Raw genomic sequence first — 26,655 nt, forward strand, 5'->3', positions numbered from 1 at the left:
TTTGACAGAGAGAGAGAGATCACAAGCGGGGGGCAGGGGGAGGAAGAGATCACAAGCGGGGGGGGGCAGAGGGAGAGGGAAAAGCAGGCTCCCGGCTGAGCAGGGAGCCTAATGCGGGGCTGGATCCTAGGACGCTGGGATCATGACCTGAGCTGAAGGCAGACGCTTAACCGACTGAGCCACCCAGGTGCCCCTCCTCACTCTGTTTAATGATGATTTGTTGGGCCAGGGTAGAGCGGAGATGGTGTAAGTGCCTTAGAGCACTTAGGACTAGCAAATAGAGCCACGTTTTTTTTTTTTTTAAAGATTTTATTTATTTATTTGACAGAGAGAGACTCAGCGAGAGAGGGAACACAAGCAGGGGGAGTGGGAGAGGGAGAAGCAGGCCTCCTGCGGAGCAGGGAGTCCGATGTGGGACTCGATCCCAGGACCCTGGGATCATGGCCTGAGCCAAAGGCAGACGCTTAACGACTGAGCCATCCAGGTGCCCGAGCCACGGTTTAATATAGTGAACTTACGATCATCTGGATCAATGATAAGGATAAAAAAAGAATAATAACCCCAATGGTTTATAGTTGCTTTTAGACTGTGGTTCGGTATAGTTAGATGTGTGCACCTTACTTGGTAATGTTTATTTTTCCCTGCCTTGTTTCTAGCACTTTAGTTGTTGCTGTATTTGGATGATTTACTTACAAAAAGTTATGAGTTCGTCATCAGCTATACTCCTCCTACTTAGTATTTATGTACCGTAGCACTCGGTTTCCGAAGTGCTTTCATCTCCTACATGCTCCCTGGGCAGTCTGGGAGAGTCGCGAGTCGGGGAGATTGTCGGGGCCGCCTGCCGCAGAGGAAACTGGGTAAAGGCTGGGCCTGCAGCAGCTGGCTCTTGAGACTTTTCCTAGGTGGTGACCTAACCTGATGAGTCTGAAGAACCGAGGCATCCACGGGAAGCTGTTGGAATCTTTACCTCTGTGGACATTTATTCTCTCAGTGACCATTAAGTCTTTCTCATGTGCCGGGTGCTGGGCTGGGTTCTGGGGATGTACAAATGTAGAAAGCAGGGACTCAGCCCTTGAAGAACTCAGTCTAATCATACGGGCGATGGGCCAGCCCTTCTCCTTTGCTGGATCAAACGGACAGGATTTAGTGTAGCAAAGAAAATAAAAGTTAGCTGGCTGCAGGAAATTACTGAGGACCGTGAAATGACAGCGCAAGGGACTTCTTCCCTTGAGGTCCTTCATTGTAGAGAGAGATAGTTGGTTATGTCTGATTCAGGGAAGAGTAGGAATGAAGCGATCTCCCCGGTCCTTCCCGGTTAGGTTGCCATTCCCTGTGTGATACCAAAGCTCCGTACGCCTTGGAAAGGTGATTTCACTTTTAACTTGTAATGTTAATGATTATTTCCCGCTCTTCTTTGTTCCGTCCTGGGCTTGTTGCTGTAGCCACCTACACGCAGATCCAGCCCCACTCCCTGATTCAGCAGCAGCAGCAGATCCACCTGCAGCAGAAGCAGGTGGTCATCCAGCAGCAGATTGCCATCCACCACCAGCAGCAGTTCCAGCACCGGCAGTCCCAGCTCCTGCACACGGCCACGCACCTCCAGCTGGCCCAGCAGCAGCAGCAGCAGCAGCCCCCGCCGCCCCCGCCGCCGCCCCCCCCGCCTCCCCCGCCGCCGCCGGCCACCCCCCTCCCTGCCCCTCAGCCGCCGCAGGGCCCGCCTACGCAGCAGGTCCCGCCTTCCCAGTCCCCGCAGCAAGCCCAGACCCTGGTGGTTCAACCCATGCTTCAGTCTTCACCCTTGTCCCTCCCGCCTGACCCAACCCCCAAGCCACCCATCCCCATCCAGTCCAAGCCACCTGTAGCACCCATCAAGCCTCCTCAGCTAGGCGCCACGAAGATGTCAGCTGCCCAGCAACCACCGCCCCACATCCCTGTGCAAGTCGTGGGCACCCGGCAGCCGGGGACGGCCCAGGCGCAGGCTCTGGGGTTGGCACAGCTGGCGGCTGCCGTACCTACTTCCCGGGGGATGCCCAATACGGTGCAGCCTGGGCAGGCCCACTTGGCCTCCTCACCACCTTCATCCCAGGCTCCCGGGGCGCTGCAAGAGTGCCCCCCCACATTGGCCTCTGGGATGAGCCTGGCTCCCGTGCAGGGGACGGCACATGTGGTGAAGGCTGGGGCTACGACCTCCTCACCTGCTGTGGCCCAGGTACCTGCTGCCTTCTACATGCAGTCCGTGCACCTGCCGGTGAGTGAGGTCTGATGGTTTTGAGGGCACGGTCACCCTTGAGTGGACCTGGGGCTCAGTGGACCCATATGGATCTTAACTTGGGAGGGGAGTAAAGAGTTGGGAAGGTTGAGATGCTGGTATTTATCATCTTACCTTCATTACTTCCTTAGAAGCCCCATCTCCAAATACAGCCATACTGGGGTTAGGACTTAGGGATTGGGAGGGGGAGGGGACCACAAACATTTAGTCCATGACAGATAACGTAATTAATATGTGTGAGTGAGCATGTATGTGTGTGGTGTGTGTGTGTGCACGCGCACGCACGCGCACGAATATGGTATTGCAGCAACTGCTCTGTTAATCATTGCATTGTTTCGTCTGTGACAACTATTTGTTACAAACTGTAAAACTTAAACTGCTATGTGCTTCTTTTATAAGACAGACATTGATGGAAGGTTAAGATACTGGTATTTATTTGTTCCTTTTGTAGGAGACATTAATGCATATAATAATCTGTACTTCATACTCCTAAATTTGCTACTGAAATCATTCTGGGTTTTTGGATCTGTACTAAGTTAGATCAAGATAGCCTTAATCACTTAAATTGGTCTTTAGAAAAACAGTGGTTCTCAGTGGGGCCATAATGAACCCAGGATCCCGAGGTGTAGGTCAGGACTAAATGTGACAGTTTCTTTTGTCCTGATGTAGAAGATACGCTTCTTGGGAATGACCGGGAATTTTAGTGTACTGTGGGAAGTACACAAATTGGGAAATCTGGAACTAAGAACATTTTCACTGACAGTATGGGAGTCATTGAGGTTCCTTATTATCCTTCACTCATAAATCTTGGTTTCTTTCCTATTCTTCACTTTATAGAGCAAACCCCAGACACTGGCTGTCAAACGCAAGGCAGAGTCTGAGGAGGAGAGAGACGATGTCTCCACATTGGGTTCAATGCTTCCTGCCAAGGCGTCTCCAGTAGCCGAGAGCCCAAAGGCCATGGAGGAGAAGAGCAGTCTTGGAGGTGAGTAACTGACTTCTGCAGTCCTTTTGGAGTGCGGAGATTAGAGACCTGTTCTGAGTGAGCTCAGAGCTAAATCTGGTTCCGTAGAAGATGGGCCTGAACTTGGTGGACGAATGGGTAGATCCAAAAACAGGGACTCCAGGGTGAATGATCCAAAGGTGAACATGTATGACTGTGCAAGATCAGATTGGCTTGGCTAATAGATGGATCAATTATGTCATCCCCTATCTGTTCCTTAATTTGTTCCAGAGAAAGTTGAACCAGTGACTGGTGTGAATGCTAATACTCCAAGCAGTGAACTAGTAGCCTTGGCTCCTGCCCCATCCGCACCCCCTCCTACACTAGCCATGGTGTCCAGACAAATGGGTGACTCAAAACCTCCACAGGCCATCGTGAAGCCCCAGATTCTCACCCACATCATTGAAGGCTTCGTTATCCAGGAAGGAGCAGAGCCTTTCCCGGTGAGGGCAGGGCCATAAGGTGGGACTTTCAAGTGGGGACTTGGTCTGATTATTATCTTTCCAAAGTCCACTAAAATCAAGTCTCGGAACCATTTAATTATTCGACAATGGTTCAGTTCTGTTGTTTGTATGGTTAATTGTAAAGAAGGAAGGGAAGGGGGAAAGGAAAGAATATGTGTAGACCAGCAAATGAAAGTGTTGGGAAGAGAAGGAAGAAGCTATAATGTTTAGTTACACAAACTAGGCTGTATTATAATGAAGAAATTTGTGGTAGAGAAGTTAAGGGACTTTTCTAGATACCAGGAGTTGCAGAACTAGGACTAGAACAACAGGTATCTGCAACTTCGGAAGGAAAAGGACAAGCTAGAGAGCCAAGGTAGGAACCTGTTTTCCAATGGCTCATCTGAAAAGAGCCAGTTAGGGCCTCTTGATTGCCATGTTGAAAAATGTTTCTCTAAACCAGACCTGGCCATTAACTCCGAGAACCAGGCAAAGGCATGGCGGTGAGAAATAACTGGGGAAAGTTATAGAGAAGCAGAAAGGGACTAGGCTAACCTAACTGTAAACTTTTTTTGGCACAGGTGGGTTGTTCTCAGTTACTGAAAGAGTCTGAGAAGCCACTACAGACTGGCCTCCCGACAGGGCTGAATGAGAATCAGTCAGGGGGCCCCTTGGGAGGGGACAGCCCATCTGCTGGTAAGTATTTATTTAGAGACCCATCTGGGGAGGAGGCTCAGGGAGATGTGTTTGAGGACTCAGTGTAAAATGGTAATTATTTAAAGTGGGAGGTATACAAAGTCCATCCACACACAGGCACTGTATTAAATATCAGAATGTGTAGAATCACACAAAAGGAGTTCCCTATCGGGTTAGGGTGATTTAACAAGCCAACCTGAATTTTATTTACTTGTTTACTGTAAGGATGTATTTTTCAAAAGATCTAAAATAGTATGTTTCTTAATTTCCATTTCTCCTTATTCTGGGTTTTATAATCTATATTAAGGTCTCTTGTTTACATTTCTCCCACTGCTTTTGTAAACTTTTGTTGGGAGAGGGATCCTGTATCTTTCTAGTTAGTAATTAGTTCCTCTCTCCTATTCTGAATTGCAGTCTTGTCTGCAGTCTGAGAGTATGAATTGGGATAGTCATCAAAAATGGAAACTAGACTGGTTTAAGTCAGGAAGACCATGCTGTTCTTGAGGGATGTGTCTTTATGGTTTTGGATTTTGAGCTTTATGTTTGAGGGATTCTGAATTACGTTGTGTAGGTCTTGGGGGGCAAACCCTGAAAGTAATTAGAGTCAGCTGTGGGCCTAATGATGGCCCAAGCGGCAGCAGTACCAGTGACAAGTCTCCAGGGATGCCTTGTTTTCCAGAGCTAGATAAGAAGGCAAATCTCCTGAAGTGTGAGTACTGCGGGAAGTATGCTCCTGCTGAGCAGTTTCGTGGCTCCAAGAGGTTCTGCTCAATGACCTGCGCTAAGAGGTACCATGGGCACCTGCCCTCCCTTCCTCACCTTCAGCACCAGTTTCTCCATCTAACAGTGGGCCCCTTCCCTAGGATCACCTCACAGCTGATGTTTCCTGTCTTCTTTGCTTTTGTGTTCTTCCCCAAGTCGGTACCTAAAATACCAATTCCCATGTAGTGAAGGCTAGCCAGGTGGTCGTCTCTGGCACCACTGACATCCCATAAACGCCCCGACCCGTAGGTATAATGTGAGCTGTAGTCACCAGTTCCGGCTGAAGAGGAAAAAAATGAAAGAGTTCCAAGAAGCCAACTATGCTCGCGTTCGTCGGCGTGGACCCCGCCGTAGCTCCTCTGACATCGCCCGTGCCAAAATCCAGGGCAAGCGTCACCGGGTGAGCGTCTTTTGCAGAGCCAGCAACTTTTAAAATGGTCCTTTTTCCTTCCTCTTTCCCTACGGGGCAGTTCGTTTGCCCCGGTAAAAAGAGTGTGAGACCAGAACTCTTGAGTTTTGTATTGATGGCATTACTCCAAATTCCAAGAGATCCTGACTCCTTGTCTCTTCTCACCTGATTACTGGTTCATGTGTCCATTAATCATTACATTTGACAAAATCTAGATTACGATTCTTGGAAGAAGGGGAGAATCAAGAAAGTGATAGTTTATACTTGAAAGTTACTTGAGAGTGGACTAGTGACTCCGGGCATTTGCAAAGTAGTTTCTTCACTGTAATACTAGTTTCTCCTCTATGCCCAGTATTAACCTGAACCCAGTTGACTGGGAAGGGGCGAGGGAAAGAAACCTTCTGACACTTATTCATGACCTCACTGCTTTGTGTTGTTCTCCGTAGGGTCAAGAGGACTCTAGCCGGGGTTCAGATAATTCCAGTTACGATGAAGCACTCTCTCCAACATCTCCTGGGCCTCTATCTGTGCGAACTGGGCATGGAGAACGTGACCTGGGGAACCCCAATACAGCGCCACCGACGCCGGAATTACATGGCATCAACCCTGTGTTCCTGTCCAGCAATCCCAGCCGTTGGAGTGTAGAAGAGGTGTATGAGTTTATCGCTTCTCTACAAGGTATTGAGGGCCTATCCAGTAGAACCCAGATCACATACAGGTTTACTTTTCTTTAGATTATCCCACATGGGCCTTTGTGACAGGGAACAGAACTAGAACTGACTTTTAAGCAGTAGGGGCTTAAGTATGGTTATGACGAAGGCTCTATTCATATTTACCCAGGTTACTTGCCCACAGCCTGGTTTCTTAATTTCCTTTTGGGCTGATTGTCCTCTACTATGTCAGCAATCTTGCAATGTTTGATTTTCACTTTCATATTTCTTACCAATTATTTTTGGATAAAGTATGTTTTTTTATATGTGATTTTGTGATACCGGACATAGATAAAAGACTGTTTCCACTAAAGTGATTAGGAAAGTAGGGGCCATCGTTACCCCCCACTCTTCCAGGCAGGATTGTTTGTAAGCTATTCTTGACAAAGGATGGTTTTCTCCAGAAAAGAAAATCACCTTACCCTTTTTGCCGTTTGTCTGAATTCTCGGCCCTTAAACAAAGATGCCATAAAGGCTCTGAACTTTTGATTTTTTTGCTGTGAAAGAAAACATGCGGTCTTGCTCCTTCCCTTTTCTCCCTCAAGCTATTTGAATGAAGTTATTTCTGTGATTGAACAACTTTGTTCTTTCCTCTTGGCTTTTTTACATAGCCAGTTTCTCTGATTTCATTTTACTTCCAAAGCTTCCCACCTCAGACTTTTATATTCCTGAATTTAGGATGAGTACTTTGGGATTAACCACTGCTGGGTCTCCATTTTTTCATCTTGAGTTTCCCCCTCCTATCCTCTGGTGCCACCACATAGTTTCTCATATGTATTCCCACCATTTCCTTCTAGGCTGCCAAGAGATTGCAGAGGAGTTTCGTTCCCAGGAGATTGATGGACAGGCCCTTTTATTACTTAAAGAGGAACATCTTATGAGTGCCATGAACATCAAGTTGGGCCCTGCCCTCAAGATCTGCGCCAAGATAAACGTCCTCAAGGAGACCTAAGGTGGCCCTCTTGCACAAACGAGCCGAAGGCAGACACTCTCCACTGTCCAGGTTATAACCTGGTACCAGCAGACTTTACAGGGAAGAAAGAGCTGTTCCAATTATGTAAATCTGAGACAGGGAAGAAAAGTGCAAGAATTTGTTGCTGGTGCTACATGGCGGCAGCTGTGACATTTTCTCTGGTTCTACCTTATTTTTTAAAATCATTACAGTTCTCACTTTTCTCACCTACTCTAATCTAATCTTTATAAAAGAGGCAGTCTAGAGAACTAGGACTGCTCAGCCTTATCCTGGAGTGGAGTATCTAGCCAGGGTCTCAGTTCTCCAAGAGGAGGAGTAGACAGTATGGTAAGGTAAGGAAGTGGGTGGGACGTAGGTGTGCCTCCACAACGGGAGAGGTAGGGTTCTTCTAGCTTGTGTGACTCAAGTAATGACATCTGGTACTCCCTCTCTTCCCTCTGGATTGCCCAACTGCGGCTGTGGCCCAGAGTTTTCTTTGTTGTCGCTCCCTTAGTACTGAACATCTTCTCCTGCATCCATGGCAGAGTCACTCGCTGGTGCAGAGACTTGGCTGGTGTCATTCTGATTTGCTGCAGGGGCTAAAAGGTGTGTGGCACATATGTGGCTGTCATTCTTTCCGCATCCCCCTGCTCCCTTCAGTTTCCCTGTTGTGTCTCCTACCCTGCCTTTCTTTTCAATTCAACTCTGCTCTGTCCTATAGCTTTATTAAAACGAGAGTGTGTGGGGCTGAGGTCAGGAGTATAAGTACCTGCCTTAGGCGCTATTCCTTATACAACAAAAATATTAAATATTTTTTTCCTCCTCAGTAAAAGGATAAAAATTGGTCTCAGTTGTCTCTTACTCCATTCCAGTGTCTCTATTCTCTTCTTTCATACAAAAGACTAGGGCAACTTGTTTGTTTGTTTTTTTAATCTTTTACGTGTTTTTATACAAAAAATGTTATTTTTTTTTGCATTTTTAAAACTGGGGGAGGGATGCAAACAAATAACAAAAAAGATGTTTTTATAACATTATTTTCCCTGTTTAGAAAAGAAGAAAAAAAAAATCATTCCAATAGTATTTAAAAGTCCAAAGATGAAATAATTTCATTTTCTTCCCTAAAGGCTATTTAAAAAGCCCCTGCCTACTGATTCCATCCTCTTGTGTCCAGTGGAGCCATGTTACTCTTCAATGGCCCAGGTTCACTATTACAGAAAAGATCGGGCCAGGCTTCTGGGCACTTGGTCTAAACAAAAAAGTGGAAGCATCAGAGGATTCAAAACCTTTCCCCACAGAAACTGTTGTGGGCAAGATACTTCCCTGAGCCAGAAGGGACAGGTACAGCAGCATTCCACACCCAGAGCACAGGATGGCAAAGCCCTAGATGTCCCACCTCTGCTTTCATTCCCTTTCCAGAAGATTGGGGGAGGGGAGGGGGGGGAAGTCGACATGCCTGTGAAGAAAGTGCAACATATTTAGAAATATGGGTAGGGGGAAACAGCTTAGAAGAAAAGCTTTGCCAGCTTTTACTGCAAGTGGGAGAAGCAAGCCATCGAGGAGATCCCACTACAGGTAAACAGACTTCCTCTTCTGGAACCCCTGTAGCACAGGAGGTCCAATTCACTTTCCCTTTCCAATGGACTAGACTTCTGGATAAGGCATTTTGGCCACATATGGACCAATGACCACGAGCCCACAATCCAGGGCCCAGTTCCGGCTATAAGGTCACTCCAATGCCAACAACTGATGGGATGGTATTTTATAATCCTCTAAGTGGGAAATTAAAACATTTTCCCCATCCTAATCCCAGAGGTGGGAGAAGCAAGTCTGCAACATCTCCAGGCTCAGACCAAATGGCAATACTTGGAATGCAACCAAGTAATCACCACAGAGTAGTTACAAGCAGCAAGAAATTACATCCAGATTCTCATGGAGACTACTGTAGGGTACAGAGTAACAGCATGAAAGCAATCAAACCTTGTATAAATAATGTTTCTTTGCCTTTTTTTTTTTAATTAAAGAAATCCAGTGTCTCAAAAACTTGTGAAAATGTGTTTAAAAAAGGAGCCTGCCACACTTTTTTGCTCACTGTAACTATCCTACTTGTACCTTTGATACCAAGAGATAGTGTAATAGCCTCTTCTGCACAGGCCCTATTTTATATCTGTCCTACAACTGTACTCTCTAGAGGAAAAACAAAATAGGGAACAAAAGGAAGGCATTTCTACTAGTGAGAAGAGAATACAAATCAAAAGCAAACTGGAAAGCAAGAGCAATGTTAAGGGTGGGATGAGAGACTGGAGTGGAGACTGCTTAAGAAATCTGGCTGAGTATGCTTTGGTTTGGGGGACTGAAGAAGCAGCTGGGCATTTAAAGTGCAATCACATTGGTAATAAATGATCATCCCTTTCTTCTGACTCCTCCCCCAGCTGATCGTCCCCCACACCACGATATGCAGCAGGCACATTTCGGGGTTTAGAACGGCACACAAAGTCACAACCATCCTGCAGAGAGAAGCAAAGGAAGGAAATGATGATTTGGAATAAACCAACTTCAAGGGTGAGACAAAATGTACCTATGGTCTAAGAATATGACAAGAACTAGGTTTCTTCAAGGAAGATGAAGAGAAAATCCAGAAGCTTTTAAGGATCAGCCTAAATTGAATTTAGGGCTAATGGGAGAAAAATTCTAATTAGGTCTTTCTTTCTCCCCATCCAGGACCCTATTTAATAGCTTTATCATATTCCTCAATTTAAGCAACAGTGTTGCTCTTCCAGCCAAGTCTTCAGCAAGGCCAGACACTAAGATGTTACTTTGTACTTGGTTTGCTGGGACTTCTGTGGGTTTAGCACCCAAAGTCCTATGTCCTTGGAAATCCCTCAGTCTGGGTAAACCAGGATGGTTGGTCACTCAACCTTGCCCGCAGGCTACAGACTCAGCCAGCAGTCCTATTACTTACTGCTACCAGGTTGCCAAGATCTTGCCAGAAGGCTAAGTGGGGAAACTGCTCCATTCCCTTGGCTCCCACCACCAGTCGCTGGTATAGGAACCCCCCGATGATATAGACCGCAACCAGTGATGCAAACCTATGAGGAAGAAAAACATCTCTACTTAAAAACCAAGGAATAGTAAAACTCTGATAATAAAGATAATCTTTATATTCATTAGTGGTTTCCCAGTCTATATTCTATAAAAATGGGGGGAAAAAAAGAACCAAAGCAGGAGGGTACCTTCTTTAGAAAAGCAATTAGAGCACTAAAAGCAAAGGCTCAGACAAAAATAAGACCTAGTGTGTGACTCTTAGAGCCAAGAATAGGTACTATTAGCTATATAGTTCCATTTCTCCAAAAGTTATTATAATCTAATGGGATAGTATTAAAAACTGTCCAGTCCTCCAGTAATGGAATATAAAGCATTTCCAAATGCAAATATTTATCAGGGGTGAAACATTAGATCTAATTTTTTTAAGCTTGCATAGTCAAGAGTTTAAAGAGGATTTTCACATAAAGTTTCCCACCTCCAATTATGGTATAGTGGGTGCACACACACAAACACGCAGAATTTGTGTCAAAGTATCACCAAGTAATTGAGTTTAAGGAAAAAAAAAAAAAAGGAAGGTTTGGATTGGTAAGGGAGAAAGCACTCACGTGACTAGTAAGATAGAACCCACACTGAGGTGGGAGATCTCTGGGGAACAGGCCAGGCTGCTATCCATCTCAAAGAGGTAGAAACAATCTTGAACTTTGCCTCGCTCCTCAGACACAGGGTTAAAATTGCCCTGATGATGAAGGACAGAACACAACGCTTATGTGGTAAACTGTTTCCTTTTGACCCTTACTTAGAAAAAGAAAAAACCCACAAGCTAAAAAAGCATTTGCTTTCTCTTGGTTCAATAACTTGTTTTCCACGTATGATGGAAGACGGGTGCCTGTGACACAAGGAAAAACTGAACTTCTAGTTTTCTCCTATCCATCCCGCTGTATCTTGTCCCCTCTGGAAATTCTCTCCCACCTCAGGCCAGTCCTGTCATCTGTTCTCTAGGCTCGTGTGCCCCAGGACGCCTCACCGCTAGCGTGTGTCGATTGCAGGAGATCATCACCACTGCACGACGCTGCTCCATGCCACAGTGACTGTCATATTCGTCACCCCCTTTATAGATCAGCATGATCCAATTACCTGAGGAGGGACAAGGGAAATGTTGCTTTGGGGTGGGGGGAAAAGCAGAGGCAGGCCTGGGTACAATGGTAGAAAGGCACTGAGGAGTTCAATGAAATTGGTCTTAATTAAAATAACCAGTATCAATATGAGCTCTGTAGAACAGAAATACCAAGCTAAATCCTGCTTCTTTGTAACAGCTCTGTGTTCCCTTAAGACAACTAAGAATCAGATATTCATATAAGAATAATCCTAATTTTCCACATTAAAGGCAGGCAACCGATAGTACAAAAACAATTAGGACCCATACTCTGACACTGATTCACATTTTCTGAACACCTGCTAACATCAGAAGAGGTTCCATAAAATTCTTAGGTGGCAGAGCAAAACCTAAGATTTAAAATTAGCCACAGATAAATGCAATGTGGATGATTTTTAAGATCGGGAGCTATTTCTTCTTTAATATTTATGGCATTCAACTTTCTTTTGCAAAATATCCTTTGACTTATCAATCACGTGAGGTGAATAAGGTAAAAATTCTTCTAATCTTGCATATGAAGAAACACAAGAAGATGAAATGATTTTTCAAAGTCACAGGACAAGTAAACATGAGCTGGGTAAAAAATCCAGTCTTCCAATCCCTACCCCCAAACTCTTGATGTTATTTTTCATTATATTATTGATATGAACAAATATTTGCACTGGAAAATACAGTTATCTGCTTAAGGGAGGGAATCAGACCACAGGTGCTCATAGTTCTTTCCAGCAATATGATTTTATGACTTTTGAGAAACCTAATCACCATAGCACAAGTTGGTTGGGGAAGTTTTTGTAGACTGGTTTGCAAAAAAGCTTAATGTCTGAAAATGTAACTGGCAAAACTGGACTAATTCGATGAGAAATGGTCGTTGTTGGTATTTTCAAGTCTGGTGTGAAAAACACATGAAGCTACAGAATCCCAGCTAGATTCTTCTTTATGCATGAGCTTTTCATTAACTTTAAAACAAACACATAAAGGTCCCGAGCCATGCTCCAGAGGAGCTGTGTTAGTCTCAGTTGAGCTGAAGCACATGTACCATACGATACTCGGAAGAGAATGGAAAAGGCTGACACAGGACTGTCAGAGGAATTGACATGGGATCAATTAATCAACAGGGAGAGTCTTACTTCCATTGAAGATGTGAGTCTCGTTGAGTCTCCCTACCACTGTCTCCTTCCCGTTACTTTTGTTGATCTGCACCAGGCCTGCCCCAGAGGTGCGGTTGCCAGCTTCCCGGCACACCCTGAACATGTAGATGTATGTGTCTGGGCCCTGGCCCACAGTGCTCTCAAAGCTGTAAGGAGAAGTGAGGAGAACAAAGGAAGAATTACTGGCTATCAGCCTTAGGACAAGCAGCCTCTCTTCCTTTAAGCTGCCCCCCCCCCCCGCAAGTGTGATCAATTTATTTATCTGATGTCACAACTAAATGTACTAGTGAATAATATTTGTTGATCATGAGATATCCATGTAATAGTGAATAGTTTATTTGTTGAATGAGACAATCTTAACTATTGATGATGACTGATTAAAACAACATCCAAGACAGCTAGATATTCTAGAATACCTGTTCTAGACCATGCTGAAGTGTCAGTTGCTATTTCCCTGTGAATAAGGATCTATGTTCATGGGAAATATCCCATGGTCCCTTGTTCTTTGAAGATTATCTTCAGATTTATATACCTGAAGATTCCTGACACTTATGATGTGTATAGGCCTCAATGTTTATCTGATACTTCTGAAGTCCTATTATATGAAAGTACCAAATAATGCTTTTTAATTCCTACAAGGTGGTGTCCTGGATCCAGTCTTGAGAACAGTTACTCTTCTGCATAAGAGAATTGCACATTGCTACTAAAAACTGGGTTGAGAATTTGCTCTATAGCATAAAAAAAAGTAGGGGTGCCTGGGTGGCTCAGTAGGTTAGGCGTCTGACTCAATCTAATCTCAGGTCTTGACCTCAGGGTTGTGGATTCTAGCCCTACATTGGACTCCACGCTGGGCATGGAGCCTACTTAAAAAAAAAAAAAAAATGAGGATACCATGGCCAAATAAGGCCAGTATTACTGAAGTTCAGATTAGAATCATCTGTCCCAGAGGAGGTTATTATACATGTATTCCCTCCACATAGAGTAGTAATACTAAAATAAAATCAGTAAGTGGAGGAAAAAAAAAATTTTTTTTTAAGATTTTATTTATTAGACAGAGAGATACAGTGAGAGAGGGAACACAAGCAGGGGGAGTGGGAGAGGGAGAAGCAGGCTTCCCGTGGAGCAGGGAGCCCAATGTGGGGCTCGATCCCAGGAACCGGGATCATGACCTGAGCCGAAGGCAGACGCTAATGACTGAGCCACCCAGGGGCCCCAAGATTTTATTTGTTTTAAAAGTGTCTCTACCCAATGTGGGACTCGAACTTACAACCCCAACATCAAGAGTTGCATGCTCCACCAACTGAGCCAGCCAGGCGCCCTGGAGGAAAAGATTCTTTAACAAAGTTATTTTCTCAAGCCCTTCAAAGCTCTTCTCATCTACCTTTTGTTATACAGCGGTTGCAGCCTCTTTAGTAGAGCCAACTCTTTCTCGGACTCTCGACCTTTTTCTCCCACCAGGTCGCAGGTTTTTTCTTCTGTCTGCCAGGATTCTCTTACTACCACAGCTAGGAGCAGTGGCAGGAGCAGTCCAGTCCTCCAGCAGCTGTAGAAGGGGAACATCCTTTTGGGAGAGGGGGTGTGGGTGTTGAGGAAGCGGGGGAAGATCAGGAGAGGGGGGAAAGAGATAAAGCACACGAATGTGTCATCTTTACAGTTTTATCTTCCATCCATCACTTATTTTACACTAGTCAGTTTTCCTCATTATCACGAATTTGGGTTTTATTTTCTTGTGTCTATTTCAAGCTTTTAGCTTTCACCCATTATTTTCCCCCCGTTCTTTAATATGCAGAATAGGATTCATAATCTTTAGGTTTCTCTTTTTCATTTATTTTTAAAAATTTACTTATTTATTTTGAGACAGAGTGCGAGCATCTTTACTGTTTTGTGAAAAGTCAGACTGCAATATCTCATAAAGTTTAATACTCGTTCATAAAAACTGCCTCAACCTGCGGTCCTCCCTAAGATAACAATGAAATTATAATACTTGATAAAGTCTAGTTGAAAGTTATTGAGAAAGATGTAAGATAGGGAAAGGGACTTCAGTACTTTGGGTCCTAACTTCTCCTATCAATAGTCAGGAGCATCCAACAGTCTTTGTTCATATTCACCATAGGAAAGATGACTAGAGATAAACACAGCCATAGCACCTAAAAGTTGACATTTATCTACTTCAATGGCTCATCTCTGAAAACACATTCAATCATTTAAATTATAGGCAGAAGAAAATTCACTAGGTCAAAGTGAGTGAAGACGTCTTCCAAAACCCACCTCAGGCTCTACATGTCACAAATCTCAAGAGTTTCTCAATTTCCAGTAAGCAGAGCTGTCTTTGTACACTCAGAACTGGTAACAATTCTTGGGAATCACTAAGTCACTTTCCAATTCACCTGCTCCTTGTACTGCTCTAGGAATGGAAACACATGGCTCCACTTCCCAAACTCATTTTCTTTTCTCTAATCCATCCTCACACCCAGGACATATTGATTTACCCTTGCAAAAGACTTCACTCTGATGTCCATTAGTTAATGATCCCCCAGGCCATTGCTACTTGTTAATTTCCTAACAGTGTCATTGTTATCATACACAGATTTAATTCTTCCAAACTTTTCTCACTTGTAGTAACATGCTTCCAGACTACAAGCCTGGACTTTGGTTAATACTCTTTAAAATCCTCTAATTCTTTTTCAGGCTGTTTCATCAACTCCCGTGCATTTCTAGAATATAAAACTAGGCAGAGTTTAATGGGTACTAGTAAGTTTAAAGATAGGAAAATGGAAGCTCTGAGCCCTGACTGAATTTTCTCAACTCCCCTAAACAAACTTACACTTGACCTTCTGTTTTCTACACTCCACTACGGCAACAAATGCTTGGGAAGTTGTCTCCCTGACTTTGTGTATTTCTTTCTTTCTTTCTTTTTTTAAGATTTTATTTATTTATTTGACAGAAAGAGACACAGCGAGAGAGGGAACACAAGTAGGGGGAGTGCGAGAGGGAGAAGCAGACTCCCCACTGAGCAGTGAGCCCTACACTGCCGATCCAGGATGCAGGGATTATGACCTGAGCCGAAAGGCAGACACTTAGACTGAGCCACCAGGCGCCTCAACTTTGTGTATTTCCAAAATCAACCCACTATAGTAGTATTAATAAAGTCCACAGAATAATAATTGCCAGTCACAAAATCTGAGGCCCCCATAAACACATTTAAAGCACTAATAGGAAACTTAATATTGAGTGCTTGCCTTTTACTCTTTTTTTTTTTTTAAAGATTTTATTTATTTATTCATTAGAGACAGAGAGAGAGAAGCAGAGGGAGAAGCAGGCTCCCAAGGAGCAGGGAGCCCGATGCGGGACTCGATCCCAGGACCCTGAGATCATGACCTGAGCCGAAGGCAGACGCTCAACCATCTGAGCCACCCAGGCGCCCGCCTTTTACTCTTAAAAGCACTTAACATGCATTAACTAATTAATCCTTACAAAAACGCTATGCAGTAAATACAATTACTGTCCTTATTTTACAGGTCAGAAAACTGAGACACAGCCAGTGGAGTGACCCAGAAAATCTGGCTCCAGAGCTCATGGTCTACACTTAACCACTACATGTGTATCCCCTTTCACATTAATTTTTGGGGGCTCAAGAGGAGGCAGCCAAAGCCTTGCTTTCTTTTTGACAAAGCAGGGGAGAAGTGACTCCTCACACAGTTCACTGAATAGGAGGTGGAATAAAGAACTCAAACCTCAAACTCCTACCTTCCCTAAATTAACTCATTGCTCAACACACTATGTGACCAGCTGCGTTCCTAAAAAAGTATTAAGAGATTCCTTTTATTAGATTGATTTACATGCCATATTCTTTATATTCTCTCAGGATCTAATTTAAAATTTCAACATTCTGGATTTTCAAGCTTTTTTTTTTTCTTTTCCCCAGGACCAGTTTTCTGGAGGGGATGCTCACATAGAAGGCTGTGTTGTATGGCCTCAAAGTTAGTTCCTTATTTGTTAACAGTTGATGATTTCTTTTCCCAAATTAGAACAAAGAATCTTACAAAACTGGGATAGGATAAAGGGTTAAACACCCTGCAGTCTACATTAGTAGAGCTGAACCATCTTTCATTTGCTTATTGGTTCAAGAAGTTACGATGAGAATCAACTTATACTCTTCTCTCTTTTCTGCTTAAGGTTTGTCGGTTTTGAGCTACTTCTTTTTGATTCAGTGGCAAATGCTCTAAGTGCTTTATCTATTATGTTAATCTTCACAGCCCAGAAAAGTAGGTATAATTTCTCTCATTTTACAGATGAGGACACTGATGCTTATAGACGTTACATTATTTGCCCTAGGTCATACAGTATTAAACATGTATGAAGTTGGTGGGGCAAGTTGGAGAATTCATGGCATAAAGCTATTTTCTGGAAAATTTCTGATAAATACAGGGGTGCAAAAACTTATTAGGGAGAGTATGAAATCCAAGGGCTGTGTAGTTCCCTTTTAATGTGCTACAATTAGATCTTCAAGGTGCAATAGCTTGTCTAGATATTTTGGAAATAAAGGGCAGGACTTTAAGATTTTGAAAAATCCCCTTCAATTTTCTTGTTCTAGGACAGATCTATTTTGGTAATGCCAAACAATTCTCTTCAATGGGATGACCCATGACTAAGCCAGGAATTGGGAAGCAGTTCACATCACTGGGCGTCTGTACCACTCTTTAACACCCCTCAAGACTAGCCATGAGCATTTTCCATTTTTCAGTGGAATTTCTACTTTCCGCTGTCTGGCTCATTCCTGAGGTAGCGGCTCTTATCTCCTGTCTCCAGCAGCCTACCCCTTAGACCAGCCCTAACTAGCTAAACGGCCCAGTGCTGAAAAGCCTTAGAGAAGTAGCTCTAGGTCCTATGGGCGGAAGCTCCCCACAAAAAGAAAACACTAGATAAGCTCTCTAGTAGCTACTCCATACCATACACGCATCCCCTTCAAACTTCTCCCAGGGTTCTAGAAATTCTCATTCCGTCTAATCTCCTGACTTTCCAACTGCCTAGAGCCGTATCCTCTCCAAATGATGCCACTATGCCTTCCTGCACGATGCAGGCCAAAAATTCCCTCTACAGGTATCCAGTAACACCTCAAACGACTCCATACCCAGGGTCCTTCCTTTCTCTGCCTTCCAAACACACGTCGATTCCCTCTCCAGTCTTGGTAGGTCTTTTCTTCCCTCACTCCCTTCGGGACTCTTAACTCCCCGCCCTCACGCCTCCGCCTCCATTCTGCCCTAAGGCTCCTTAGCTGGAATTTTGGCTCGAACCCTGGCCAAAGGAGACTTAGCGATCCCAGCCCCTGTTACGGACACCGAGGTGTGAGCGTTCTCCAGCTCCCCTCCTCCTCCACGCCCCTCATACTCACGTGTCACGGGCAAAGGGAGTAGCCAAGGCGCAGAATCCCCGGCTGAATACCTGTCTGGGGCTGGGACACTGGGCCAGCGAGGGGCCAGCCGCAGACCCCGGACCCAGAACTCGTGTCAAAGGTTCCCCAATGCGCCTCGTTGTGCTCCACTCCGGGAACCGGAAACAGGAAGCACCAGGCGTCCTCTGGGCAACTGCTCCTCCCACTAGACCCCGCGGCATGTGACCAAAGAACCATTTCGCCCCTTTCCCCTTCCCGGTCTCCTGGCCGATCCCAGACGCTGATTGGCCAGGGTCCTGGCCATGTAGCTCCGCCCCTATCCTATCAACTCCAATCACTATCGAGATTTTCAAGTTGAGTTCCACCTTTTCGGGTCGCTTTTTCTACCAATGGGGTCCCAGAGTCCCGCCCCCGAGCTTCTCCGCTCGCGGAGTCACGCGCGGTCACGCGGGGTCACGCGCAATCACGCGCCCGGCCCGCTCCCTGGTAGGTTCCCCTGAAGAGGGTGCGCGAGGGCGGGCGGCGGAAGCGGAAATGTGGAAAGGGGACCTCGGGCCAGGCCGCAATGGGAGCTGTAGTTCTCCCCCCAGGTCTCTTCCTCTCCGTGCTTCCCCAGCTCGTTTGCCGACTGCGAGAGGCGCTGTTTCGCCGTCTGCCGGCCCCGAGTCGCGTTGTCTCCAGGGTCAGCGGCACCTAGAGGATAGTGGACAGCGATTGGGTCGCGGTAGTCCGGGCTTTCTTAACGACACCTTTGTTCTTTATTTCCTTTCTACAGTTTAGTACCTTGGGGTCTTCGTTACCGATACTGTTTTCGTTAACCTTGTCATTCCGGTCCTTTTGCGTAAAACACTGCAACCAGCTCTGTTCACCAGAGGTTTCGTGGCATTTTGCGTGATGAGCACTCTGTAACCAATTCTGTTCACTCCATCCTGTCCGCATTTCTGGTGTCCTGGGGAAAGAGCAATTCACTTTCAGTTTTTCTGCCTTTGCCAAGATCCTTTGCGGTTTCCCTCAGGTCAGTCTTATTCGTCGCTTGCTGAAGTCCTGCGCGTTCCTGGAACTTGGCTCAAGTACTTTTGCTCCTGTGATTTTCTGGATTAACTCCTCCCTAACTGCCCGCTTGTTGCCTCTGCCTGGTTTTAGCCCGATTTCATTCTGCTTTGACTCCTACGTTGCTTTTGTGTGTGTCCCCCCTCTCTTCGCGGGTAGGGACTGGATTTTGATTTGTCCTTCTCACCAGAGCTAGTACAGTGTTTTGAGTCCAGTAATAACAGAAGCTAATACGTGCATAGTTCTGTGGTGCCGGCACTGTTTTAAGCGCTTTAAATGAGTATTGATTCATTTAATCTTGACGCTAACCTTGAATTTTAAAGCTGATGGTGGCTAAGTAACTTACTCTGGGTCACACAGCTATTAAGTTTCGTTGTCAGTATTCAGGTTCCCTAATTTAGGTGTAAGTTATATAAGCATGTAGTCTTCAGAGTCCAAGCTCTCAAGCAATACTTGATGCTTACTGTATAGGATCCTGCATTTGTTTATTAATTGGTACATTCAATTCAGCCAAGGTAGTTACCATGTCTGGGTTGGGTTTGAATGTGTTCTCAAGGAAAAAAAAAAAAAAGGTGAGTTTCTTTCTAATAATAAGAGTAATTTGTAATCAGAAAATACAGAGAACGCAAAACAAAAATCCAAAAACCCACCAAGAGGTTGTGTATTTCCTTCAGGAATATGTTATCCATTTCCTTTTTTTTTTTTTTTAAGATTTTATTTATTTATTTGAGAGAGAGAGAGAGAGCACAGAGGGAGAGGGAGAAGCAGGCTCTCCGCAGAGCAGAGAGCCTGATGTGGGGCTGGATCCCAGGACCCTGAGATCATGACCCCAGTGAAGGCAGACGCCCAACCGACTGAGCCACACAGGTGCCCCTATCCATTTCCTTTTAAAAAACATTTAATGTCATCAGATATTTCTCCGTATCACTAACTTTACAAATAAACTTTTTAATGGTTGCACAGTATTTAGATGTATGGATTGCTCCTTAAGCAATTCCATTAGAGTCAGGTATTTAAGTTATTTCTATTGAATTGCTTTTATCAACTCATTCAACAAATATTTACTGAACAATTACACTGTTGCAGATTTTGGGGGATGCATCAGAGGAAAAAAAGACAAAAATCCCTTTTACAATGAGCTTTCGTTCTAGAATTGATGTTCATTTGTTGGTGAATTCAATTTTAACTTCAGAAATGTTGCTTCTTGGTCATTGCCTAGAGTAGCATTGGGCTGGAGGAAAGGTAGGGTGCATGTTGGAAGTGGTGAAAGGTCCAGCAATGCAGTTGAGTAGGATGTATAACTTGTCTTATGTAGTAGGAGTGAGAAGGAGGGAGAGACTTCCCTTTTCATCCACTTAAAAATAACCTGGGTTACTTCCCTGCTTTTCAGCCTTTAGTGCCCATTGTGGAAACTCTGTGCCAGGGACAAAAACTGAAATTAGCAGGGTTTTTTTGCCTTTCTGCTCTGCGTCTCTCTAGCCATATCATTAATAAGGACACCCTCCACATTGTACCCACACCCCCTTCCGCAAATACAGTTGCTCACTTTGTTTAGAAAGCAGTTCTGTGACTTTTGTTCTAAAATCAAATGCTGAGGATCCCTCCTGTTTAGTATAAGCAGAGGAGGGGAAGGTGCTTGAAAGATCTAGTCCCCCCCTTTCGTTCACGGGGGATATATTCCAAGACCCTTAGAAACCACGAACAGGGGGCGCCTGGGTGGCTCAGTCATTAAGCGTCTGCCTTCGGCTCAGGTCCTGATCCCAGGGTTCTGGGATCGAGCCCCGCATTGGGCCCCCTGCTAGGCCAGGAGCCTGCTTCTCCCTCTCCCACTCCCCCTGCTTGTGTTCCCTCTCTAGCTGTCTCTCTCTGTGTCAAATAAATAATTAATCTTTAAAAAAAAAACCACGAACAGTACTGAACTCTATATATACTATATATTTTTCTTATACATAACCTATGATAAAGTTTAATTTATAAGTGAGGCACAGTAAGAGATTAACAACAATGATAATAAAATAGAACAATTATAACAACATGTGAATATGGTTGCTGTCAAAATATCTAACTGTGCTGTACTCACCCTTCTTCTTGTGATGGTGTGGGATGATATGCCCACATGATGAAACGAAGTGAGGTGAAGGATACAGGTATTGTGATTTAACGTTAGCTTGCTATTGACAGATAAGTCAGGAAGAGGATCATCTGCTTCCAGGATGTGGTTGACCTTGAGTAACTGAAATTATAGAAAGTGAAACTGTGGGTAGGGCAGACTACTGTATCCTGAATTTTTCCTTCAGTTCGTTGCTTTGATAATTTTCCCGGATCTGCTTTTTTTGTTAACTCTGAGCTGGGAGCTTGGTTGGGAATGGCTTTTTAAACCTCTCAGCAGCTTCCTTCTGTATGAGTTTTGTGTTACAGGTTTTGCTCTGGTTTCACTATCAAATCCTACCTGTTTACAATTTCTGATCTGCTCAGGGATCTTTTGAAATTTGTTTGGTAGTTTCTTAATCCTGTTATGCATGTATTCAATTTGCTATCTTGAACCCGATTTCAGTTTTGAATTTTTATTTTTTTAAAGATTTTATTTATTTATTTGACAGAGAGAGAGAGACAGCGAGAGCAGGAACACAAGCAGGGGGAGCGGGAGAGGGAGAAGCAGGCTTCCTGCCGAGCAGGGAGCCCGATGTGGGGCTCGATCCCAGGACCCTGGGATCATGACCTGAGCCGAAGGCAGACGCTTAACGACTGAGCCACCCAGGCGCCCCAGTTTTGAATTTTTATTGATGCTTTTCTTTTAAGATGTTTAACATATTTCAAGGACTAAATATATTTTTTGTTTTTGGTAATTTTCAATTTTAATATAATTTAACATTTTTAGAATAGATGCAAGAATAGTAAAAACTCTTGTATTCACTTTACCTGGATTTGCCAGTGGTTTACAAGTTGCCCCATTTACTTTATTAGTCTCCCTTCTTCCTGTACATACACACACACACACACACACACGCACTCACGCACTAGTTTATTTTGAACAATTTGAAAGTTGCCCATTACTGTTAAGTATATTTGTATTTCCCAAGAATAAAGACATTCTCTTACCTTACCACAGTATAATCATCACAGTTAGAAACTGTAACATTGGTAGAATATTATTACCTAATCCATGGTCCATATTCAGATTTCATTAATCGTCCCAGTAAATATGCTTTATAATTATTTCCCATTCCCCAACCACAGAAGCCAAGCAGGAGTCACACATTGCAGTTGTCATTTTTCTTTATCTTGTTTGTCCTTGAAATTTTGAAAAGTACAGGTCACTTAATTTGTAGAATGTCTCTCATTTTGGGTTTGTCTGATACTTCCTCATGGTTATATTTAGGTATTTTGATAGGACTAAAAGAGAAGTGATGTGTCCTTGTATCAGTCAGGATCCAATTAGAAGACAGATACCACGCCAGTGATTTTAAGGAAAAATTTAATATAGACTTGTTTTCTAGTAAAAAATAAGTACTAAGAGGGGGTAAACAAGGACTCTAGGTTGTACAGAAGTTACACAAATAATAACTACAAAATGCAGCTACCACCTCTGGGCTGAAGAAGAGTTAGCAAGGAAGTACCTTAGAAACTTGAAGGAAGTGCCCTTCCCCAGCCACAGGGTAGAGATTCAGACCTGTGAAGAGAGGGTGTAGTTCCTGCCACAGGAACATGCAGCCCACTGATGAGGAAACAGATAAATTGCTGGAGGCTGTGGGTTGATGTTGAACTGCCAGTGGGAGCCTCCCTTTGTCATTTTGACATGTCCCCATAATTTTTTGAGCAAATTCTTTACTATGTTCCATGTTTATCTTGTATTTTAATTACCCTAGAATCAGTCATTTCCCCAAGGGAGTCTTGTTCCTTTTAGTGAAGAGTGGTGTTGAGAAACCAAGGTCTGATTACAAGGTGTGTTTGTTGCTACTTTTGGGTCACTGCTTTAGTGCCTCTTAGCAGAGTAGGAAATCTATATATTTTTTTCAAGAGTGAGAAACCAGGCTCCCATTATATTCAATATATTTATACATTTGTTCACACCTAAGAAAACACAGGAAGTAGATTTATAACTGATAAACCATACCATTGTGTAAAGCAAGCCTACTAATTAGGGTTCAATATTTGTTTAAAGTTTCATTTTTTTTGATGAGGTAAAATTTATAAATAATGAAATACGTGACCCTTAAGTATACAATTCAATGAATCTTAACAATGCATCATAACTGTAACCACCCTGTAATCAAGTTTTAGTAGATTTTCATCACCCAAGAATATTTCCTCATGTCCCTTTCTAGTCCTGTCTAGTATTTTCATTACAGTGTTGCATAGAAATGATAAAATTAGACATCCTTGCTTCGCTCCTGGGATAAACCACACTTTGTAATGATGAATTGTCTATTTTTCTGATCCTGATTTGCTGATCTTTTTCAAAGATCTTGATGTCTATATTCATTAATGTTGGAGTCTAATTTTTTTTTTTAATTTTATTTATTTATTTGTCAGGGAGAGAGAGAGAGAGAGCACGGGAGAGCACAAGCAGGGGGAGCTGCAGGCAGAGGGAGAAGCAGGCTCCCCGCTGAGCAAGGAGCCCCTACATAGGACTCGATGCCAGGACCCTGGGATCATGACCTGAGCCAAAGGCAGACGCTTAACCCACTGAGCCACTCAGGCGTCCCTAATTTTTTTTTTCTTGTAGTTCTTTGTCAGTTTTGTATCAGGGTCATGATGGCTGCCTAAAAAAAGTTGGAGAGTATATTTTCATTTTCTATTTTCTGAAGGAATTGTGTTATTTATTCCTTGAAGTTTGATAGAATATGCTACTGAAGTCATCTGAGCATGAAGCTTTCTTAATGAGAAGGTTTGTATTAAGAAATTCAGTTTCTTTAGTAGAGCTATTTAAAAATTTCTGTTTCTTCTTGTGTCAGTGGTAAATTGTGTTTTTCTTTTTTTTTTTTTTTTTAGGAATTATCTATACATTTCATTTATTTGGACTCTTTATAAATACAAAAAATTAAAAGTCAAATACATTTTCATTTGCTAATATTAATTATCATTATGAGACATTATCCTATAAAATCTGTTGTTATCTGTTTATATTCCCTACAGACTTTTTTAAAAAATTCAATTAACATATAATGTATTATTGGTTTCAGAGGTAGAGGTTAGTGATTCATCAGTCTTAAATAATACACAGTGTTTGTCAAAGAATTTTTCTATTTTATCTAAATTGTTAAATTTTTGACATACAGATATAATATTCCCTTATTATCCTTTTTATGTCTTTAAAATCTGTAGTAATGTACTCACTTCATTCTTGATATTCATAATTTGTCTTCTCTCTTTGTTTCTTGGTAAGTTTTGTTAGAAGTTTATCAGTCAATCTTATCAAATAACCAAATTTTTATTTTTTTATTTTGTTAATTTATATATATTATATAATATATAATATTTTATTATTTTATATTATTTTATTATATAATAAAAATTTGTTAATTTTTCTATTGCTTGTGGTTAGTTTTTTAAATTTTATTGATTTAGGATTTAAAATTTCTGACCTTTCTTCTGCTTGCTTTGGTTTTTAATTTGTTCTTCTTGTCTCTTCTTAAATTAGAAACAGATTATTTATTTAAAATCTTTCTTCTTTTGTATTCACTTAAAGCTCTAACATTCTCTTTAAGCTACTGGTCTACAAATTTTCATAATTACTTAGTTTTTTAAATAATTTCTAATTTTGTGTATTATTTCTTCTTTGGCCCATGGATTATTTAGAATGTGTGTGTGTGTTTTAGGTATACAGAAAGTCGTGTTAATTATTCTAACAGAATTTTTTTTGTTGTTTTTTCTGCCTCTTTGTAATTATCTTTATTATTACATCAATGAAAAAAATCTCAGGTTGGTCCCGTGGGTTTTTAACACCTCTCACCTCTCTAACGCTTCTTTTTTTTAAAGATTTTATTTATTTGTTTGAGAGAGAGAGAGAGCACAAGCAGGGGGAGTGGCGGGGAGAGGGAGAATTGATGCAGGGCTTGATCCCAGGACCCTGTGATCATGACCTGAGCTGAAGGCAGATGCTTAATTGACTGAGCCACCCAGGTGCCCTTAACGCTTTTTTTTTTTTAATTGAGCTATAATTGACATAGAAGTTTTAGTTTTGAGTGTACATGTAATGATTTAATATATGCATACATTTCAGAATGATTACCACAGTTAAGTTTAGTCAGCATCCATCACTGCCGTTACCAATTTCTTTCTTGTAGTGAGAACTTTTAAGATCTACTCTCTTAGCAGCTTTCAAATATATAATACAGTATTGTTAACTATAGTCACCATGCTGTACATTACATCCCTATGACTTACTCATTTTATAATTGGAAGTTTGTACCTTTTAACTTTACTCTCAACCCCTACATCTGGCAACCACCAATTTCTTCTCTATGAGTTCAGGATTTTGTTTTTTAGATCCCACTTATAAATGAGATCATACAGTATTTGTTTTTCTCTGACTTATTTCACTTAACAGTTCCCTCAAGAATAGATGGAAGATGTTGTTACCAATGACAGGATTTTCTTTTTTTATGGCTAAATAATATTCTATTATGTATATATGCCATATTTCCTTTATTCATTCATCTATCAGCAGATACTTTGTTTCCATGTGTTGGCCATTGTGAATAATGCTGCAATGAGGGGCGCCTGGGTGGCTCAGTCGTTAAGCGTCTGCCTTCAGCTCAGGCCATGATCCCAGGATCCTGGGATCGAGCCCCGCATCGGGCTCCCTGCTCAGCGGGGAGCCTGTTTCTCCCTCTCCCGCTCCCACTGCTTGTGTTCCCTCTCTCGCTATCTCTTTCTGTGTCAAATAAATAAATAAAATCTTTAAAAATATATATATAATGCTGCAGTGAACATGAGAGTGCGGATATATTTCGATATAAAAGAGACAAATGATAATGATTTTGTTTTCTTCAGCTGCATACCCAGGAGTGGAATTGTTGGATCATATGTTAGTTCTATATTTTAAGGTATCTTCATACTGTTTTCCATAATGGCTGCACCGGTTTCACTCCCACCAATAGTACACAGGGTTCCCTTTTCCTCCCATCCTTTCCAGTACTCTGATAAACACTGTTATTTCTTGTTTTTTTGGCTATTTTTTTAGAAAAGATTTTATTTGAAAGAGAGGCAGAGAGAGAGGGTAAAGCAGACTCCCTGCTGAGCAGGGAGCCCGATGTGGGGCTTGATCCCAGGACCCTGGGATCATGACTTGAGCTGAAGTATCCAGGTGCCCCTGGCTATTTTTAGAAGTAGCCATTCTAACAGGTGTGAGGTAATATCTCATTGTGTTTTGATTTGTATTTCTCTGATGATTATAAGTGTGTTTTAAAAATTTTTAAATATTTAGGAACTTTCTAGATTTTTTTCGTTACTGATTCTACTCTGCTCGTAGAACAGAGTAGATTGTAACATTGTAACATACTGAAATTTATTAAAGCTTGTATTATTATCCAATATGTAATTTACTTGGTAAACATTCCATTTACACTTGAAAAGTATGTGTATTCTGTAGTTGTTTGGTGTCATTACTGATTTTTTTTTGTC

The 26,655-nt window shown here is 42.6% G+C and overlaps 3 protein-coding genes across 13 annotated transcripts in view; 2 read left to right on the top strand and 1 right to left on the bottom strand.

Moving 5' to 3' along the window:
- The window catches only part of PHC1 (polyhomeotic homolog 1), a 22,597-nt gene extending 14,579 nt beyond the window's left edge, over positions 1–8,018 (top strand). For all 6 annotated transcript variants that reach the window (XM_032390779.1, XM_032390781.1, XM_032390778.1 and 3 more), the window contains 8 exons: positions 1,443–2,248; positions 3,107–3,254; positions 3,504–3,715; positions 4,297–4,411; positions 5,091–5,199; positions 5,423–5,573; positions 6,029–6,260; positions 7,090–8,018. In XM_032390779.1, coding sequence (XP_032246670.1) covers positions 1,443–2,248; positions 3,107–3,254; positions 3,504–3,715; positions 4,297–4,411; positions 5,091–5,199; positions 5,423–5,573; positions 6,029–6,260; positions 7,090–7,244 — 1,928 coding nt within the window. In that variant the 3' untranslated portion in view covers positions 7,245–8,018. The remainder of the gene's footprint in view (positions 1–1,442; positions 2,249–3,106; positions 3,255–3,503; positions 3,716–4,296; positions 4,412–5,090; positions 5,200–5,422; positions 5,574–6,028; positions 6,261–7,089) is intronic.
- A 151-nt stretch (positions 8,019–8,169) lies between these two features.
- On the bottom strand, positions 8,170–18,179 carry M6PR (mannose-6-phosphate receptor, cation dependent). Of its 2 annotated transcripts, none has more exons than XM_032390783.1 (7): positions 18,030–18,179; positions 13,969–14,148; positions 12,567–12,733; positions 11,311–11,420; positions 10,892–11,022; positions 10,204–10,330; positions 8,170–9,748 (listed from the first exon to the last, which is right to left on the bottom strand). In XM_032390783.1, the coding sequence occupies exons 2-7, from the start codon at positions 14,145–14,147 to the stop codon at positions 9,626–9,628; spliced, it is 837 nt and encodes a 278-aa protein (XP_032246674.1). In that variant the 5' UTR covers position 14,148; positions 18,030–18,179; the 3' UTR covers positions 8,170–9,625. The 2 variants fall into 2 exon arrangements, with proteins under 2 accessions (XP_032246674.1, XP_032246673.1); XM_032390782.1 differs by having other exon boundaries at positions 17,980–18,179.
- A 156-nt stretch (positions 18,180–18,335) lies between these two features.
- Positions 18,336–26,655, top strand: part of KLRG1 (killer cell lectin like receptor G1) — a 49,527-nt gene continuing 41,207 nt past the window's right edge. The window contains exon 1 of one of the 5 annotated variants that reach the window (XM_032390997.1): positions 18,336–18,465. Coding sequence is in view for 3 of the 5 variants with exons in the window: in XM_032390992.1 (XP_032246883.1) it covers positions 18,514–18,753 (240 nt within the window). In the remaining 2 variants the exon portion in view is untranslated. The other 4 variants (XM_032390992.1, XM_032390994.1, XM_032390998.1 and 1 more) reach the window with 4 other exon arrangements.

Source organism: Phoca vitulina, unplaced genomic scaffold (genome assembly GCF_004348235.1).
Source record: "Phoca vitulina isolate PV1807 unplaced genomic scaffold, GSC_HSeal_1.0 scaffold59, whole genome shotgun sequence".
Lineage (NCBI taxonomy): Eukaryota > Metazoa > Chordata > Mammalia > Carnivora > Phocidae > Phoca > Phoca vitulina.

What these genes read in the sequence shown, in the direction of transcription:
- M6PR (XM_032390783.1), bottom strand. Translation starts at nt 14,147, where the DNA reads ATGTTCCCCTTCTACAGCTGCTGGAGGACTGGACTGCTCCTGCCACTG. An exon ending in GCAATCGACACACGCTAGCG is followed by an intron (nt 11,023 to 11,310) that starts GTGAGGCGTCCT and finishes CTTCATCATCAG; the next exon opens with GGCAATTTTAACCCTGTGTC. An exon ending in ATCTTGGCAACCTGGTAGCA is followed by an intron (nt 9,749 to 10,203) that starts GTAAGTAATAGG and finishes TTCTCTCTGCAG; the next exon opens with GATGGTTGTGACTTTGTGTG.